General features: G+C 49.8%; 1 protein-coding gene across 3 annotated transcripts in view; it reads left to right on the top strand.

Annotated features, from left to right (window-relative positions):
• LOC142295850 (cullin-9-like) overlaps positions 1-18,206 on the top strand; it is a 143,057-nt gene that overhangs the window by 59,186 nt on the left and 65,665 nt on the right. For all 3 annotated transcript variants that reach the window (XM_075338932.1, XM_075338934.1, XM_075338933.1), the window contains exons 2-6: positions 369-959; positions 1,154-1,308; positions 2,756-3,136; positions 3,274-3,313; positions 12,630-12,769. In XM_075338932.1, coding sequence (XP_075195047.1) covers positions 377-959; positions 1,154-1,308; positions 2,756-3,136; positions 3,274-3,313; positions 12,630-12,769 — 1,299 coding nt within the window. In that variant the 5' untranslated portion in view covers positions 369-376. The remainder of the gene's footprint in view (positions 1-368; positions 960-1,153; positions 1,309-2,755; positions 3,137-3,273; positions 3,314-12,629; positions 12,770-18,206) is intronic.

Here is an 18,206-nt window from a genome sequence, read left to right as displayed (position 1 = left end):
AGATCAGACGTCTCCAACCAATCTCACTGAGCGAAAGGAGGAAAATGTCACCACCAGATGAGCAAAGCTGGAGAGACCCCAAAAGAGGGAGAGAGGTGGTCCTACAAAGTACTGACTCCAGGGGCTGAATACTAATGTATCTCTCAATTCTCAGATTTATATATAAAATATTTAGAAAACCAGGAATCCTTACCTCGTGTTGGTGTCCTATAAAATCCCAATAACACATGTAAGTTTCTGTGTGTAACGGGGAAAAATGTGGAAAACGTCACAGGGTATGAAGACTTTTTGAATGCACTGTATGAATACCCCTTAGTACTGCGGTTATTACACATGTCCAGTGTTTTGTCTCTTCTAATCTTGTTTAGGTTCCGCCATGTTGGTGGGGGAGCGGAGGAACGGTAATCTCCTGGTACAGCTGGCCCCAAAGCTTCAAGCGCAGCCAGAGGAGCTGTTGCGGCAGCGATGGAGCGTGGACGGACACGTGGAGTATCTGATCCGTTGGGCGGTGCACAGCACAGAGGAGTCGGCGTCCGGCAGCAGTGGAGCCACTTCACAGGCGGAGAACAAGTCTTCAAACATCCTCATGTGGATGTCCGCCGAGGAAGTATACAGCAACTGCCCCACCTTGCTGGGGAAATGGAAGCCTGAAGGGCCCGGGGTCCCAGAGGAGAAGAGCCCTGGGGCTCCAGATGAGGGCGCTCTGCAGGAAATGTCAGAAGACGTTCGGATGCTGGTACAGAGAGCCGCCCGTCAGATGTCGCACAGCTGTGGTCCCGACTCCTCCATCCTGAACACCATCCACGTGCTGAGCGCTTACGCCAGTATCGGCTCGCTTGCCGGAGTCTTCAAGGAGACGGGAGCGCTGGACCTGCTGATGAAGATGCTGTGCAACCCGGAGAAGCAGATCCGCAAAAATGCCGGCAAGATGCTGCGTGCACTGGCGTCACACGATGCAGGTAAGGGCAGACTACTGCCAATGGTGCAAGATGGGTATATGGTATGACCTCGGTGTGTGGGCGAGTCGGGCCACCACCCCTGTGAGAACCGTGATGCAGCCATATTGGTGGACACCCTTAGGTCATTGCCCGGGCGCTGTGCCCTGTAAGCTGGGCGGCACTCGCCATGACGCTGGCCTCTGTGTGTTTTGTAGGAAGTCGCGCCCACGTCTTGTTGTCCCTCAGTCAGCAGGACAGCATCGAGCAACACATGGATTTTGAGTCTCGCTTCACACTGCTGCAGCTCTTTGCGGAGACCACCAGCTCGGAGGAACATTGCATCTCCTTTGATGGCATCCACCTACCTCAGGTGAGTGTAGAAATGATACTGGAAGAACGGGGAAGACTGAGAGGGTGCGATTTCCCCCAGGAAATGTCAGCCTGGTCCCACGTGAGACCTATCACAAAAAGCGTCCCTCCACCCTGTAATGGACCAGGTCGCCCCGCCTCCCTCTTCCTAGGCCAGGGTTGCCACCGCCTCCATCTCCCTTTTCCCTAGGCCCGGGTTGCCACCGCCTCCATCTCCCTTTTCCCTAGGCCCGGGTTGCCTCCGCTCCTGCCTCCCTCTGCCTAGGCCCGGGTTGCCTCCGCTCCTGCCTCCCTCTGCCTAGGCCCGGGTTGCCTCCGCTCCTGCCTCCCTCTGCCTAGGCCCGGGTTGCCTCCGCTCCTGCCTCCCTCTGCCTAGGCCCGAGTTGCCTCCGCTCCTGCCTCCCTCTCCCTGGGCCCGGATTGCCTCCGCTCCTGCCTTCCTCTCCCTGGGCCCGGATTGCCTCCGCTCCTGCCTCCCTCTCCCTAGGCCCGGGTTGCCTCCGCTCCTGCCTCCCTCTGCCTAGGCCCGGGTTGCCTCCGCTCCTGCCTCCCTCTGCCTAGGCCCGGGTTGCCTCTGCTCCTGCCTCCTTCTGCCTAGGCCCGGGTTGCCTCCGCTCCTGCCTCCCTCTGCCTAGGCCCGAGTTGCCTCCGCTCCTGCCTTCCTCTGCCTAGGCCCGGGTTGCCTCCGCTCCTGCCTCCCTCTGCCTAGGCCCGGGTTGCCTCCGCTCCTGCCTCTCTCTGCCTAGGCCCGGGCTACTTCACATGTCAGCTGATGTGTAATACACTGCTCTATGACCCAGGCCGGGAGTCTGAGCTGAATGGACCTGTCCTTCTCAAGTAACTCTGTGTAATACACTACAACACATTTATTGTCATCTTCTGTTTTTTTTCTCTTTATAAATCCTAATGACAACCAAAAACATCCAAATAGCCATGATCAATAGTTCCCATCCCCCAGTTATTAATACCGTGTATTGCCCCCTCTAACATCAATGACCGCCTTAGCGCTGCGAATCTGCTGCCATGTGATCCGCCTCCGCGCCGCCCGTCTGCTGCCGTGTGATCCACCGCTCCCGCGACTCAGCGCTGCCCTTCTGCTCCCATGTGATGCACATCAGCGCCATCCGTCTTCTGCCATGTGATCCACCGCTCCTGCACGACCCATCAATATCCCCCGTACTTGGGGGAGGCGGGGGCCGCGGATGTTGTCCGTAGTTGGGGGAGGGGGCTGCAGATCTTCCTGAGTGGTGAAGACTGATGTTTTGGCTTCCCGGTTTCTGTGAGTGGAGGCTCTTTGGTGCAGTCAGTGGGAGGAGATTCTTGTAGAAGTTTGGGGTTTTCTGCGGACCCCCATTTCTTTTGGAGTGTTATTTTTTCCCTCATAATTAACCCTTTATTTAGCTGATAGTTCTGTTCTGTGATGACTATTGAGTGGTCTTTTTCGGCAGATCCCGGGGAAGCAGCTCTTCTCATTGGTGAAACGTTACCTGTGTGTGACATCATTGCTGGACCAGTTGAGCAGTGACCATCTGGACTGCGAGGAGAGCGACCGGCTCCAGCGCCAGTTTGACTTCTGTATGGCGATGGGCAGCCTGATCTGCGAGCTGGTGCGGGTCATGGGCTGGAGGCCAGAGGGGCATCCGTCCAGGTGTCGGGGCACATTATGTGTGCAGCGGCAGTCAGACGGTTGTACCCCCAGGACACATGTCTCCAGCACATGTGAGGATACGACACAGCACACTCTGCAGCAGAGGATGGACGTGCGTGAGAGGCCATCGGGTGATAATGGCACCTTGCTGCAGAGCCGGAGGGCAGTGCCCACAGTGCAGGTAAGTGCTGTCTGGCCTCCGTTGCTCTTTGCTGCCTTGTCCGACTCTTCCCTCAGGCATTGTCCACACATGGTGTCTGGTCCTCAGCCTGTGGGGGGTGATTACATGGGTGTTTTGTCACATATCTTTCCTTGCAGAATGACTGGCATCATATCCTGAAACGAAGCAAGAAGTCAGGTGAGTGCAGGTGAAGACGCTGGCAGCATTGTCATTCTGTGCCCCAGGACAGCAGAGTGCTCCTGCTAACAAAGGTAGTCTCCTCAGGGCGGACCCGTCACCAGTTATTCATGTCACACCGGCCACATGATGCACCGGCGGCTGCAGAGGGAAATGTTGCTAGCATCTTTCGTTTTTTCTTGTCTGGAGATTTTCTCTTGTAAAGTTTAGGCTATAATTGATTAGACAAGGGGGGGGCTGTCACGCAGGGGAGTGTGGACCCTCTGTGCCACGGGCCTCGCTTACCCTGGAGGGGCTTGACTAAGTGCCTACCGGGTCTTCACCAGAGCTACTGATGGTGAGGTTGGACTCGGCTGCCGGTAGACACCAGGTCCACTCCAGGATGGTCACCGTTGCTGCAGCAGCTGAACAGAGGGTCAGGAAAACAGGTACGGGAGGATGGGCAGGATGGACTCAGAATGACAGGCAGGACGGACACAGGACCACAGGCAGGTCAGGAGTCACAGGATAGGTTCAGGATTAGACAGGCTACCGAACTGATACAGGTTCAGGTGAGTTCAAGGGCTAGACAACGATATTAGCATTCAGGAACTCACTAGGACCAAAATTGGTCAGACCCCTCCCTACAGGGGATTGTGCCTTAAGTGTCCTGTGCATCTTCTCCATAGGCTGAGGACACTTGCAGAGTGACCGTTTAAGAAGCCAGTAAGTGCGTGTAACCTAAGCAGGTTGCCAGGAGACCTTTCCGATGTGCACAGGCCCTGAGAGCTGGGGACTGCGGCAGGACTTGAAGGGAGGCCACGAGTAAGACTGCGTCATTGCTGGGAAGAGTGAGAGGAACCATGCAGGCACGCTGGCATTACAGGAGTGTTGGCAGGGGATGAAGACTCCCCCACTTCTGACTGATCCTGCGGAGTCCAGATACAGTCAACGTTTATCTCTCATTACAAACACTTCCAGATCTCACCTCCCAGGAGTAAGTGTGAGGGAGGATGATAGCCGACAGCTGTGGCAGAATATTTTAGCATAAATTATAATCTAAATCTTTTCTTTTTTTTTTTTTTTTTTTTTTCCTTGTTCAAATATTTTTGAATTTTAATAGTACAATAAAACTAATCAACCCCCCAAGAGCCCATTTCCCCCATATATCACGTTCCACCACTTCTCATAAACACTAGATTAACCTGAGGGCCTGGAGATCCTGGAGATCCTGTCTGTCACATCGTGTTTCCATCACCTCATCGGGCCAGAGATGGAATCCTCCATTCACTATTAGAAGATCCTAATGAAGCTGTACGATCTCTCATCCGATGGAGGAGGCCGAGGCCTCTGACAAGAGGAGGATTTGTAGAAAAATGGCTTCAATTCCGAAATGTTTTACAAGATATTTTTGTTCAAGCACTTTTTTTTTTTTTTTTTTTTTTTTTAAATTCTTTATTTTAAAGACCGACACGAGAACATACAAAATAACCACTGTTCCACAAAGAGCAGAAAAACAGATTTCAAATATTTAACATTGACATATATCCCACCCTTCCGCTCTCCTGTACATATCTAATAACTGCAACTGCTCGAGTCAGTCCCATTTTAATCCTTTTATGAACCAACCCAACATGGGTAGAATACAGAACATAGAAAGAGAGGGCAAAGCCCGAAAAGAATTTAGAACCAGGATAAGAGAAAAAGGTAGAGAGAGATTAAAGGGGAGGGGAGAGTAGGAGAAGATAGTGGGCAGAGAGGTGAGAGAAAGGGAAAGCGAGAAAAGAGGAGAAGAGGAGAAGAGAGAGGAAAAAAAAAAAAAAAAAAAAAAAAAAGGGGGGGGGGGGGGGGGAGGGAATGCTCCACCAGAGCCTCACAGCAGCCGTGGAGGAGCGAGTAATCTGGCGTAATCCGCCGAGTAAGTGAACTCCAACCATGGGAGCCAGGTCCTGCGAAAACCTTCCTGACTGTCATTGAGAGAGGATGTCAGGTCCTCCATGTGCCTTAGGTCATTAACCCTTGCAACCCACTGTGCCAGTGTAGGGGGGGTAGTAGACTTCCAGCCAAGCGGGATACAAGACCTGGCGGCCATTACCATAAACCTAAGCAAAGAGCGCTTGTATCTATGAGCCGGGAGTTCCGAAAGCTGTAAGATATACAGTTCCGGACCCAATGTCTCAGCCGTGCCGGTCACCAGTCTAGTTACCTCCCTCACTCCTGACCAAAACCGTTGTAAAGAAGGGCAAGACCAAAAGATGTGCACGTAGTCACCCTCCCCCGAACCGCACCTCCAGCAAACGGGATCGACTGAGGGGAATATCCTATGAAGCCTGGTCGGGAGCACTTTTTTTTTTTAAATCGGGTTCATTTTTATTTAACAGCAAAATTATACAACACATAAAATAATTCCCTCCATAGAAATATCACAGAAAGGGGAAAAACCTTTAGTCAATAAGAAAAACCACACAAATAACATAATAAACAATGCACCCGCAGTCCACGTCTCATTTCAATATGGGTCTCAAAGTGCATATTATTTCCCAATATATTCTCCATAGTATAGCTTACCCAGCATCATTATGACATTATTTATTTATTTATTTATTTATATATATATATATATATATATATATATATATATATATATATCTATATATATATGTGTATGTATGTGTATATGTATGTGTGTATTTATATTTACACATATACATGCACACACATTCCAGCAGTACGCATATCACCCTATTTGAGGAAATTTGTTAACCGGTCAGAAGGAGAAGGACCTGGTCGCTCGCACTGTCCTGCAGTAACGCCGAGGAGGGAAGGCCTGGGGTATCCAACCATGCCCCCCAGATCTTATAGAACTTTTTCAATGCATTTTTTTTAAGGTATACTCCTCTCTCCAGTCGAAGTATAGCGTTTACTCTTTCCCTAAAATCCCCGATGACCGGAGGCGCTGGGTCCAACCAGTGGTAGGCCAACAGTTTCCTAGCGTGGTACAAGAGACGTGTAATACCGACCATTACCGGCGAACTCAAGTCCACCCCCCCCTCCAGTAGACCCAGGATACATATAATAGGTCTTGGCTGTAGACGGATATTGAAAACTTGTCTAACCAAATCTAGTACTGCCCTCCAGTAATCTTCAATGTTCCCACAGGACCACATCATATGCATCAGATTAGCACCCTCCTGCCCGCACCTAGGACACAGATCATCCATCCTAACTCCCATCTTATGCAATAGACTAGGTGTCCTATATACTCTATGTAACAGGAATAGCTGTGACAGTCGTTGGCCTTCAGATACAGCAAGGCTTGGAGTCTGAGACAGGACCTCACCCCACTGTTCCTCTGTCATAGGGCCTAGGTCCCTCTCCCACTTTTCTCTAGCCTGCAAAGGGAATTTGTCGAGGTGTCTAGATAACATCACTGTATACAACCTAGAAATAATACCATAGGAGCGATCAGATGTCAACAAATCAGTAAGTGTGATTCCGCTCTATCCTAATGTCCATACGACGTGTCTGTGTCTCATAGGCATGACGGAGCTGCAGGTATTGGTAAAAGGAACTGTGCGGTATCCCAAACTCAGCTTGAAGCTGGTCAAATCTTTTAAGAATATTATTCTGAAGAATCTGAGACACCTGATGCACCCCCCTGCTCACCCACATTCTCCAACCCGGGAGTCTCTGCAGCTCCGCCAGTCCACGATTATGCCATAAGGGCCAGTACTCAGTCATTCCTGATATTCCCAGCAACTGCTTCCCTCTATCCCACACCTTGTACATCAATGATAATGTTGGATATAATGTTCCTCCTCTGGGTGAGTATCCTGCGTCCAAAAAAGCCACTGGGTATCCCCATTCTGCAAGGCCCCTCACCAATTTGCCCCCAGCGTCATATGCCTCATCCTTTCCCCACCCCCTGAAGTGCTGCATCTGTGCCGCAACATAATAAACCCACGGGTTGGGGACTGCCAGACCCCCATCCTCCTTCCCTCTCTGCAGGGTCTCAAGGCGGATTCTAGCCTGCTGCGTTTTCCACAAGAGTTCCCGAAACAAAGTGTTGATTTTACGGAAAAATTTCCAGTGGATCCATATTGGGGCGTTGTGGAGAAGATACAGAAGTTTGGGCATCAGTACCATTTTTAGTAGATTAGCACGGCCAATAAGGGACAGTGGGAGTCGACACCAGGCATCTATCTTGTTCCTAAACTGAGCCAGCACTGGTTCCAGATTTTGAGAGTAATAATCACGCGGTTGGGCACTAACCACAATCCCCAGGTATTTAAATTTATCCACCGTCGGAATTGGCAGCCCCAGAGTGCTAAAATTAGATGGGAGTGGATCTATAGGGAGCAGGGCCGATTTCTTCCAGTTTATTAGGAGTCCCGAGCGCCTACCAAATTCTTTAATAATATTCATTGCAGGGCCCACCGATGTCCCCACCTCCCTGAGATACAGCAACAAATCGTCCGCATAGAGGGAAACCTTATGCTCCAGACCGCCTATCTCAAACCCCTTTACGCCAGCGGATGCACGAAGCATAGCCGCCAATGGTTCGATTGCCGCTGCAAATAGTAATGGAGAGAGAGGACAGCCCTGTCTCGTGCCCCTGGCCAAATTAAAAGACGAGGAGGTACAACGATTAACTCGAATCCTGGCCCTCGGAGAGGCATATAACAATTTGACCCAGCCAATAAATCTGGAGCCAAGACCCAATTTCTCCAAAACTACCCATAGGAAATTCCATTCAATACTGTCAAAGGCTTTGGCTGCATCTAATGACAGGACTGCTCTCTCCTTGTTTCTCTCCTCAGAACTTAGCTGTATCCCCAGGAATAAACGTCGCAAATTAATGGAAGTAGATTTATTGGGGATGAATCCAGTCTGATCCTCGTGGATCACTGACGTGATCACCCGGGACAATCTGTTAGCTAGAATTTTAGGGATTAATTTAATATCTAATGTAAGCAGCGAGATTGGGCGATAGGAGTCAGGCGCGGTCGGATCTTTCCCGGGTTTTAAAATCAGAACAATAATAGCCTCCCTCATGGATGCAGGGAGGGATCCCTTCTCCTCAGCATCTCTGAACACATCCAAGAGTCTTGGCAGCAGCAGATGGGTATATAATTTGTAGAATTCACCCGGGAGTCCGTCCGCACCTGGGGCCTTTTCATTTTGGATTTGACCGAGCGCCTCCTCCAGCTCCTCCAGGTCTATATCTCTATTCAGGGATTCTCTCTCACTATCTGACAGACTGGGGAGAGTGATCTCCTCCACAAAGTCCCGCAGTTCCTCATCCCCATAATGCGATTTAGAGGAGTATAATTGGGTGTAATACGGTTGCATGACCTCCACAATCCTCCCGCTGTCCCTCACCTCCTCTCCAGTGTCAAGTTTCAATTTGGTGATATAGGTCAATCCCTCCTGTGCCCTAGCAATTGTAGCCAAGAGATGTCCCACACTCTCCCCCCTCCGTAAAGTACCGCTGCTTAAGGAAAAAGCGTTTGTTAGTGGCCAAGGAAGTCATATGGTCTCTCAGAGCTCTCTGCGCCCTCTCTAAGTCCCGCTTGGCATCATCTGTAGGGTTAGATATAAGATGTTGTTCTGCATCACCTAAAGTGTCTGTCAGATACTTAGTGCGCTCCCTTGTTTTCGCCTTTCGGGTGCAAATTTCCCTAATATATGTCCCACGAACATACGCCTTCATTGCGTCCCACACTATATGTTTAGATGCAGTACCGTCATTTGTCACAAAATATTCCCGTATAGTGTCAGTCAGAGTGCCCGCTATCAGTTGTATCCAAAAAGGGTTGAGCCGCCATGGTATCCCCGCCAGCCGGTCTGGGTCCCCAAGCCTTAGATGGACCTGTAGTGGGGAGTGGTCAGACACCCCCCTGGCCAGGTACGTGACTGAAGCTACACAAGGCAGCAGCTGAGCATTTCCAATGGCCAGGTCAATCCGGGACAGTGAATGATGAGAACTAGAATAGCATGAGTACTGCCGGACCTGCGGGTTTCTAATACGCCAAATATCTACATATCCCACCTCCTCCATCAGTCTGGCAAGGGATGTAGCTGCCGCCCCCACTGAGATATTCCCTGTATGTAACTTATCCCAATACGGGTGCAAGTAATTATTAGTCTCCTACTAATAGGGTGGGGACCTCAGGGAGGGAAGCAACAAAATTGAGGATACGTTTCAATGGTTCCCCTGTGTATGGCGGCGGAATATAAACTAGAACACAGCGCACATTATGAAGGACACAGTAAAGACATACAAATCTACCCTCCTGATCCACAGAAGCTTTAAGACACTCAAACGGCACTGTCCTGTGTACCAGGACACTCACCCCCCTGGAATGTGTGGTATATACAGAGTGGTACTCATGGGCTATCCATTTTTTGTGGAGCAAGTGGAGCCGCTCCTTCACCAAGTGCGTTTCTGATAAGAATATTATGTCTGGCTTAAGCTGCTGTAGAAACAGAAAAACTGCACATCTTTTAGTGGCTTCACCCAATCCTCGCACATTCCAGGCCACTATATTAACCTCCTTCGCCATAAGGGTGCACATATGCAACAGCAGGGGGCAGCAAGCGGGGACCTCCGGACCCATCTGCAGCAGTTCCCATAGATGAGCATAGACCAAACAGGTGCATAAAACGAAAAGGTCAAACAACATAAAAACATACACAGTAAACCAGGACATTCCTCTCAAACAGAGGGAAGTGGGGCTAAACATAACCGTAAGAGCACATAACGGTTTAAATTCCTGAACAGTCATCAACTGCATAGTAACCTATCTGGGTGGCTCCTGCCAACCGTCCATAAGTGTTCCAGCTGGGAAACATAGCAAGTTCACCCCAGCAAGTCCAACAGCAAGGAATCCGCAATAATCCTCAGCGGTGATTTCCGCGCAGTCCTTTTTCATTGGTATCGAGCCATGCGGCTGCATCCTTTGGAGTGTCAAAAAACTTTGTCCCACCATCCGCCACCACTCGCAGCCTGGTAGGGTATAGCATTGAGTAAGAGATCTGCAGCTGCCTCAGGCGTTTTTTGACATCAATAAATTGCGCTCTCCTCTGCTGGATTTCAGTGGAAAAATCCGGGTACAGTGAGACCTTATGGCCGTCAATAGCCAGATCCTTAATCTCCCGGGCTCTGCGGAGCGCAGTGTCCCTGTCCCTGAAGTGCAGTAGCTTGAGGAGGATAGGACGAGGGGGTGCCCCTGATGGTGGGGGTCTAGTGGGGACCCTGTGTGCCCGCTCAATAGTGAAGAAAGGAGAAAACAGATCCATACCCAAAGTCTTGGGGAGCCACATTTCAAAAAAAGCTACTGGATTATTGCCTTCTGCCTTTTCTGGGACCCCGACCAGTCGGAGATTGCTTCTGCGGGATCTGTTTTCTAGATCGTCCACCTTAGCCCTAAGCAATGAGATATTGTGGATTGCTCTGCCAAGGTCCCGAGTCAGAGGGGGAAGCTTATCCTCTGTGGCACTGACCCAGTCTTCCAGGGCCCCCACCCGTACATTGACCCCCTGCAGCTCGTGCCTGATAGATGAAATGTCCATTTTAATTCCTCCCATCTGTATGTTCAAAGTGGCTAGCATATTGTTGCAGGTGTTTACTGCTGCAAGCACATCACTGAGGGTGGGCTCTGCTCTCCCAGGATCTGTGTTTTCATCTGCAGCTCTAAGGTTGTCCCCCTTCTCCACATTACTGGCAGCAGCCAACATACTCACAGCTCCCTGCTGCTCTTCCTCCTCCATCAGTTCTTGTCCTGGGATCTGTAGCTCCTCCACGCTGAGGTCAGACTGCTTAACAGCTCCAGGTATCTCAGGCTGATCTCGTGCAAACTTGCTGAGGCGAGCTATTGCATCAGACGCCCTGCCCCCACATGAAGCTCCAGCGTCCATGAGTGTGGCCTGTGTCCCGCGCTTCTTATCAGCCCGAGTTCTGGTCATATCACTCAGGTCTTTGAAGCCCCCTCCTCAGTCTAGGAGAGGTCACCACTCCAGGAAAGCAGTAAAACAAACTTTAACCCCAGCTGGACAGGATTATACAGGAGTTTTTTGCAGGAGCTCTCTCTACACAGGTCTTCCTCACATGCTGCTCAGGCCACGCCCCCCTTGTTCAAGCACTTTTAATTATACCTGAAAGTCTCCACCTCAATTGCATCTCATTTGTTTTAACTTTATGTAAAAAAATAGTGGCCTGCAGAGCTGAAATCACGAAGATTCAGTCACTGTCCACACATTTGTGGACCTATCTGTACATTGGGTATTGCTCCAATAATCTACTCAAGATGTGTGCTGTCCTTCCGGCAGAACCTAACATGTGAACTCTGCTACAACCTGAGATTACTAGCCGCCTGTGTATATACATTTGTTTGATCACACAATTTTGTGAAACCCGTCTTCTACCCTTAAATTTGCAGCCCCCAAATCCCTCCAGGCTATGACGTTCTGGAACCCAGGGAGTATCCCAAAGAGAGGTAAACTGAGTGAGTGCGCCCGTCTACACCAAGGATCGTCCCGCTTTTCCACCAAACATTATGTATCATTCATATAGTAAAAAACCGCACTCAGCATGCATTAATCCCCCGCATCCTTCCCTCTGTGATAAATCGCTAATTTAATCCAAATAGCCCCCCCTCCCTTTTTCCCCCTCCCTTGTGTAACACATGAAATCACTGGGGCATCCATGGCTTCTGTCACATTGACTCGTCACCCATAGAAGGGGAGATCTACTCCACAATGTTCCCTATGTGGATCAAGGTTGAGCTCTTCAGGGACCCCCGATACCGGAATATTGTACAGGCTTGCCCCTTGGAGGAATCAAATTTTCATCTATTTACAAGGAGCCGTTAAAGTCTCAGATTTATCCCAATTTAAAATTAGACCTGAAAATGTCGCCCATCTGTGGATCATCTCCATAGTATTCATTAGAGGGCCTGGGTCTGCCAGAAATAAAAGCTCAGCAAATAGAGCCAATTTCTCTTCATTCGTCCCCCATCTAACACCGTGAACCCCAGTGATCGCCCTGATACTGGCCACCAGAGCAGTAGAGACTGAGGCAGCCCTGCCGTGTGTCCAATGCCATCACCCATGAAAGGTGCCCGGGGCTCTCTATACAGTGATTACCGAAACTTCACATAAAAGTCTCCACAATCGAGAAGAGAAATGGAAGCTCAAAGCGAGGATTCCCCCAGCACTGCAGCTGCTGGTCCATCATGTGGCCCGTGTGAGATGGGAACTGATGAAGGGTCCTCCTAATTGTCCAAATGTCCAGCTGTTTGGGGTGAGCCAGGATAACTGCTTTGTCTGCCTGCAGAGACCCCTGAAGACCCCGCATCCAGTACGAGCTGCATCTCGCAAGGTGACTGGTGGGAACTGCTCTTCTTCATTCGGCAACTGGACTGTGAGGACCAAGAGAGAGTGCTGGCGGCTGTCACGCAGGGTGTACCAAAGCCGGTGAGCTGTCGGCGTATCGAGGCCAGTGAGTAGGAACGTGCAGAGGCCGGTGAGCTGTGGGCGTGTTGAGGCTAGTGAGTGGAGGGTGCTGAGGTCAGTGAGCTGTGGGTGAAGGGGCTTGCCAAGTCCGGTGGTCTGAGCTCGGTGAGCAAGGGCGTGCCAGTGAGCTTTGGTTGAAGTGGCATGCTAGGGTGTACCGAGGTCGTTAAGCTGGGGTGTGCCAGTGAGCGGGGGGTGCTGGGATGTGCCAACGCCTGTAAACTGTGGGTGACCGGGCGTGCCAAGATCGGTGATCGGGTGGTGTGCCAACATATGTAAGCTGTGGGTGACTGGGCTTGCCAAGACCGGTGATTGGGGGTGTGCCGATGCCTGTGAGCTGTGGGTCACTGGGCGTACCGATGCCTGTGAGCGGTGGGTGACTGGGCGTGCCGTGGCTGGTGATCAGGGGTGTGCGGAGGTCAGTGAGTGGGGGCATGCCAGTGAGTGGAGGGTGCGGAGACCGTTGACCTGTAGGTGATGGGGCGTGCCGAGGTTGGTGATCGGGGGGGGTGAGAAGTAGTGTAGGGGGGGGTCGGTGAGCGGGGGCATGCCGGTTGTGCAGAGTATATGGAGTATTATGTATGTAGTTTTCTTGTATTATAATATGCCAGATCATACACAGTATATAATATAGTGCACTATATGCCATGTGTATTATATCCTATGTAGCATATTTACTAGATTTTGCCCATATACAATATATAATGCCCCACATATTGTGTATAGCGCAGTCCTCGGAGGCCGTTGTGTTGGTGACTGACTTTATTCATGAAGTGCTCAGACCGGTGACACGGCAGAAACGCTCGCTCTTGTGGTAAAACAAGTGGCAGGTATGTGTGACAGGGAGAAGCAATAGTAATGTTATTTCTATAGCGCCAACATATTCCAGGGACATGTACAGACAATAAAGACCTCACTGGTTACAGAATGAGTGAGGGTCCTGGTCGGTCGCAGGCTACAATCTATGAGGAAATCGAGGGATACAATAGGTAGAATGTACTCGTCATGTATAGTCCGGACATCATATAATATAAAGCTGCAGGAGCCATCATCAGCTGGGATCGGCCTACAGGAACCAGGAGCTGTAGGTGCAGGAGCATGTGGAGACAGATGACTAGGAGGGAACAGAATGTGAGGTACGGGGAACAGGAGAGGGCTAGATTAGTGAGGTGACGTCTAAAAAGATGTTTATATAGAGCATGCATAAAACTGTGGGGGCTAGGTATTAATCGGATTTTCCGAAGTAGTGCATTCCAGAAAACTGGTCCAGCACAAGAGAAGTCCTGGAGCTGTAAGTGCGAGATTCAGATTATGGAGAATGTTAGTCTTAGGTCAGTTACAGAATGGAGAACACAGGTCGAGGGCTAGACAGAGGTGAGAGAGATGTAGGGCAGTGCAGAACTGTAAAGAGGACGGGTAGGTGATGGAGGAGAGGTCGGGCAGTGCAGAATGGTGGAGCGGACGGGTAGGTGATGGAGGAGAGGTCGGGCAGGGCAGAATGGTGGAGCGGACGGGTAGGTGATGGAGGAGAGGTCGGGCAGTGCAGAATTTGTGGAGCGGACGGGTAGGTGATGGAGAAGATGTAGGGCGATGCAGAAATGTTGAGAATTTTGTGGGTGAGAGTGATAGGTTTATATTGTACTCTATAGCAGATGAGTAACCACTGCAACGACTGGCACAGAGCAGAGGCATCAGTGAAGTGGCTGGACAGAAATAAAAGCCTGGCTGCTTCATTAAAGCAAAGTGGAGAGGAGAAAGTTGCATACAAGAGACCGATCAGTAGAGAGTTGCAGTAGTCCAGACGGGAACAAGTCCTAGTGACACTAAGACATTTTTCAGTTTCAAAGATGAGTAAAGGTCGGATTCTGGAGATGTGTTTTGCAGATGACATGAGTGATTGGTATAGGGAGTAAAGGAAAGTTCTGAGTAAAGTATAGCGCCAAGACAGTGAGCGTGCTGCTAGGAGTAATGTAGATCAGAGACATGGTAATATCGGATATAGGGAGGAGAGTAGAGGTGGAAACATGAGGCGTTCAGTGTCAGACAGACGGGGGACATGTTAGACACAGCGAACAGACAATGCCAGATATTGTGTGTGTTATTGCTGGAGTGATGTCCGGAGACTGTATAACTGGTGTCATCAGCAGAGAGATGGTACTGGAGACCAAATCTACTGATGGTTCATCCAATAGGGGAGGTGAATATAGAGAAGGGTAGGGGGGGACTAGGACTGAAACCTGAGGAACCCCAATAGGAAGAGAAGGGGGACTAGAACTTTACCCTGAGGAACCCTCACAGCAAGAGGAGACCTAGAACCGAACCCTGAGGTACCCCGAAAATAAGAGCAGAGGACATATGACTGAACCTGAAGAACCATGACCGTAAGAGGAGGGGGGCCTGGGACTGACCCTGAGGAACCATGACAGTAAGAGGAGGGGACCTAGGATCGAACGCTGATGAACCACAACAGTAAGAGCAGGGGACCTAGGATCGAACCCTGATGAACCACAACAGTAAGAGCAGGGGACCTAGGACTGAGCCATGAGGAACCCCAACAGGAAGAGGGGGCCAAGAACTGAAACCTGAGGAATCCCAACAAGAATAGGTGGGGTCCTATGACTGAACCCTGAAGAACCCTGACTATAAGAGGGGGGCCGTAGGACTCAGGGCTGTGGAGTCGGAGTTGTGGAGTTTGAGTTGGAGCTCATTTTTGTAGAGTTGGAGTCGATATAAAATGCACCGACTCCGACTCCTAAAATCTATAATAAATTGGGTCCAGCGTGCAATGCAGAATGGGCTGAATATATTTTCATAGGAATTTGGGAAAGTTATGAAATGTCCTATAAATGTCTGTTCTATTCCTGATCTAAGGCCACAGTCACAGTGTTTTTGCTGCGTTTTTTGAGGATACGTTTTTCAGCTGCAAAATCAGATCAGCTTTTTATAAAACCGCATCATCTGAAAGGTTTCTGAGCTCCTAGATAGATAATGCTTTCAATAGCAAACGCAGATTAGAAAACACCACAAACTGACTGCTCATTCTCTGCGGATCCTCACAACACGCGGTGTCTGAATGTCCCATCTTTTGCCCATTGCCTTTGCTGGATGCCGGAGTCACTGCATTTCACTGAATTATTTTGCCATCAATGTTCGATATGTTTGTAACAAGAAAGAAATTGTTAGTAAGACACCGGCAGTAACAGATAGTAAAGCTCATCACACCCGCCAGTTTCTCCAGGCCTTAGTGGAAAAAGTTCTGCAAGATTAGGAACGCAAAAAAGAACAGGTTGTTGCCATTGTGAAGAACAATGCTTCACACATAAGTACAATTACACTGATGAATGAGAGGAATGAACAACAGCTAGAAGAACATGTAGGATTCAGTATGTGTGAGATGGAGCCACAGCGCTGCTCATGTAACTGAGGAACAAGCAGATATTACAACAGGAGAACAGCAAAATGATACTTTAGGGTTAGATGATCTTGTTGAAGCTGCTTGAAAACACTTTCCTATTCATCACATGCGCTGTGTTGTGCACACACTGCAGCTGGCAATAAGAGAGTCTGCAAGAGGGACCCTGGTTTCACACATCCGGCTTTTCGCCGGTTTGGCGGATGTGGCGCACTCCAGTACAGCGTATACAGTACAGTGGCAGCGCGACAAACGCCGGTCACATGCTGTAATGTGACCCGGAAGTTGCGGCGCTGCCACTGTACTGTATCGTACTGTACTGGTGTGCGCCACATCCGCCAAACCGGCAAAAAGCCGGATATGTGAAACTGGGCGGACATGCTGGAAATCTGATTGGAAAAATGAGGAAATTGGTTATTGCCACCAGAACCCCTAAAATTGATTCCATCTTGAAGAGACGTGCTGGGAAAGGGGCAATTGTCGATGAAGCCACTCGGTGAGGCAGCACTTATTTAATGACTGAGCGATTGCTTGAACTAAAATCATTTCTTATAGATATAGTGAACACTCAAGTAACCTTAAATGAAGGTCAATGGACACAGGTGGCTGAATTGAAGGAATTGCTTAATCACCCATTTACCGTGACTAAAAAATTACAAGCTGAGGATTTAATTCCTGGCATTTTCATAAGGGAGTGGAAGAACTTGCTATTTTGCCTGTCCCAAAGAGGAGGTTTAATCCCAGATGGCATTTCTGCTTCAATGAAACGGAGAGAGACACAGCTATTGGAAAATAATATTCTTCTGGCAGCTGTTTGTGGACCCAAGTCATCGTATACTGCTTGATGATCAACAGCTTACTAAAGGAAAAGAAGCTCTGAGTGAGGTAGGAGTTAGGATGAGCAGCTACAGGACTGCCAGGTGCAAGAGGACTTGGGGCCTGACAGTGCTACTGCTGCCGTATCTTCATACTCATCAGATGAGGAGTTTAACGTTGACAAGTATTTGGATGACATGGAGCAGGCAAAGCGTTGCCGCAAGGAAAAAGATTTCACTCCTTCTCCTATAGCAGCAGATTGACCAGATTTCCCTCCGTCTCCTATAGCAGCAGATTGACCAGATGTCACTGCTTCTCCTATAGCAGCAGATTGGCCAGATGTCACTGCGTCTCCTATAGCAGCAGATTGGCCAGATGTCACTGCGTCTCCTATAGCAGCAGATTGGCCAGATGTCACTGCGTCTCCTATAGCAGCAGATTGGCCAGATGTCACTGCGTCTCCTATAGCAGCAGATTGGCCAGATGTCACTGCGTCTCCTATAGCAGCAGATTGGCCAGATGTCACTCCGTCTCCTATAGCAGCAGATTGACCAGATGTCACTGCGTCTCCTATAGCAGCAGAATGTCCAGATGTCATTCCGTCTCCTATAGCAGCAGATTGGCCAGATTTCACTCCGTCTCCTATAGCAGCAGATTGGCCAGATGTCACTGCGTCTCCTATAGCAGCAGATTGACCAGATTTCACTGCGTCTCCTATAGCAGCAGATTGACCAGATTTCACTGCGTCTCCTATAGCAGCAGATTGGCCAGAGGTCACTGCGTCTCCTATAGCAGCAGATTGGCCAGAGGTCACTGCGTCTCCTATAGCAGCAGATTGGCCGGATGTCACTCCGTCTCCTATAGCAGCAGATTGGCCGGATGTCACTGCGTGTCCTATAGCAGCAGATTGACCGGATGTCACTGTGTGTCCTATAGCAGCAGATTAACCGGATGTCACTGCGTCTCCTATAGCAGCAGGTTGGCCGGATGTCACTGCGTCTCCTATAGCAGCAGATTGGCCAGATGTCAGTGCGTCTCCTATAGCAGCAGATTGGCCAGATGTCACTGCGTCTCCTATAGCAGCAGACTGACCAGATGTCACTGCGTCTCCTATAGCAGCAGACTGACCAGATGTCACTGCGTCTCCTATAGCAGCAGACTGACCAGATG

Source organism: Anomaloglossus baeobatrachus, chromosome 3 (assembly GCF_048569485.1).
Source record: "Anomaloglossus baeobatrachus isolate aAnoBae1 chromosome 3, aAnoBae1.hap1, whole genome shotgun sequence".
In the NCBI taxonomy this organism is placed as follows: Eukaryota; Metazoa; Chordata; class Amphibia; order Anura; family Aromobatidae; genus Anomaloglossus; species Anomaloglossus baeobatrachus.
Note: the sequence above shows the minus strand (reverse complement) of the source record. Positions and strands in the feature narration are given on the sequence as shown.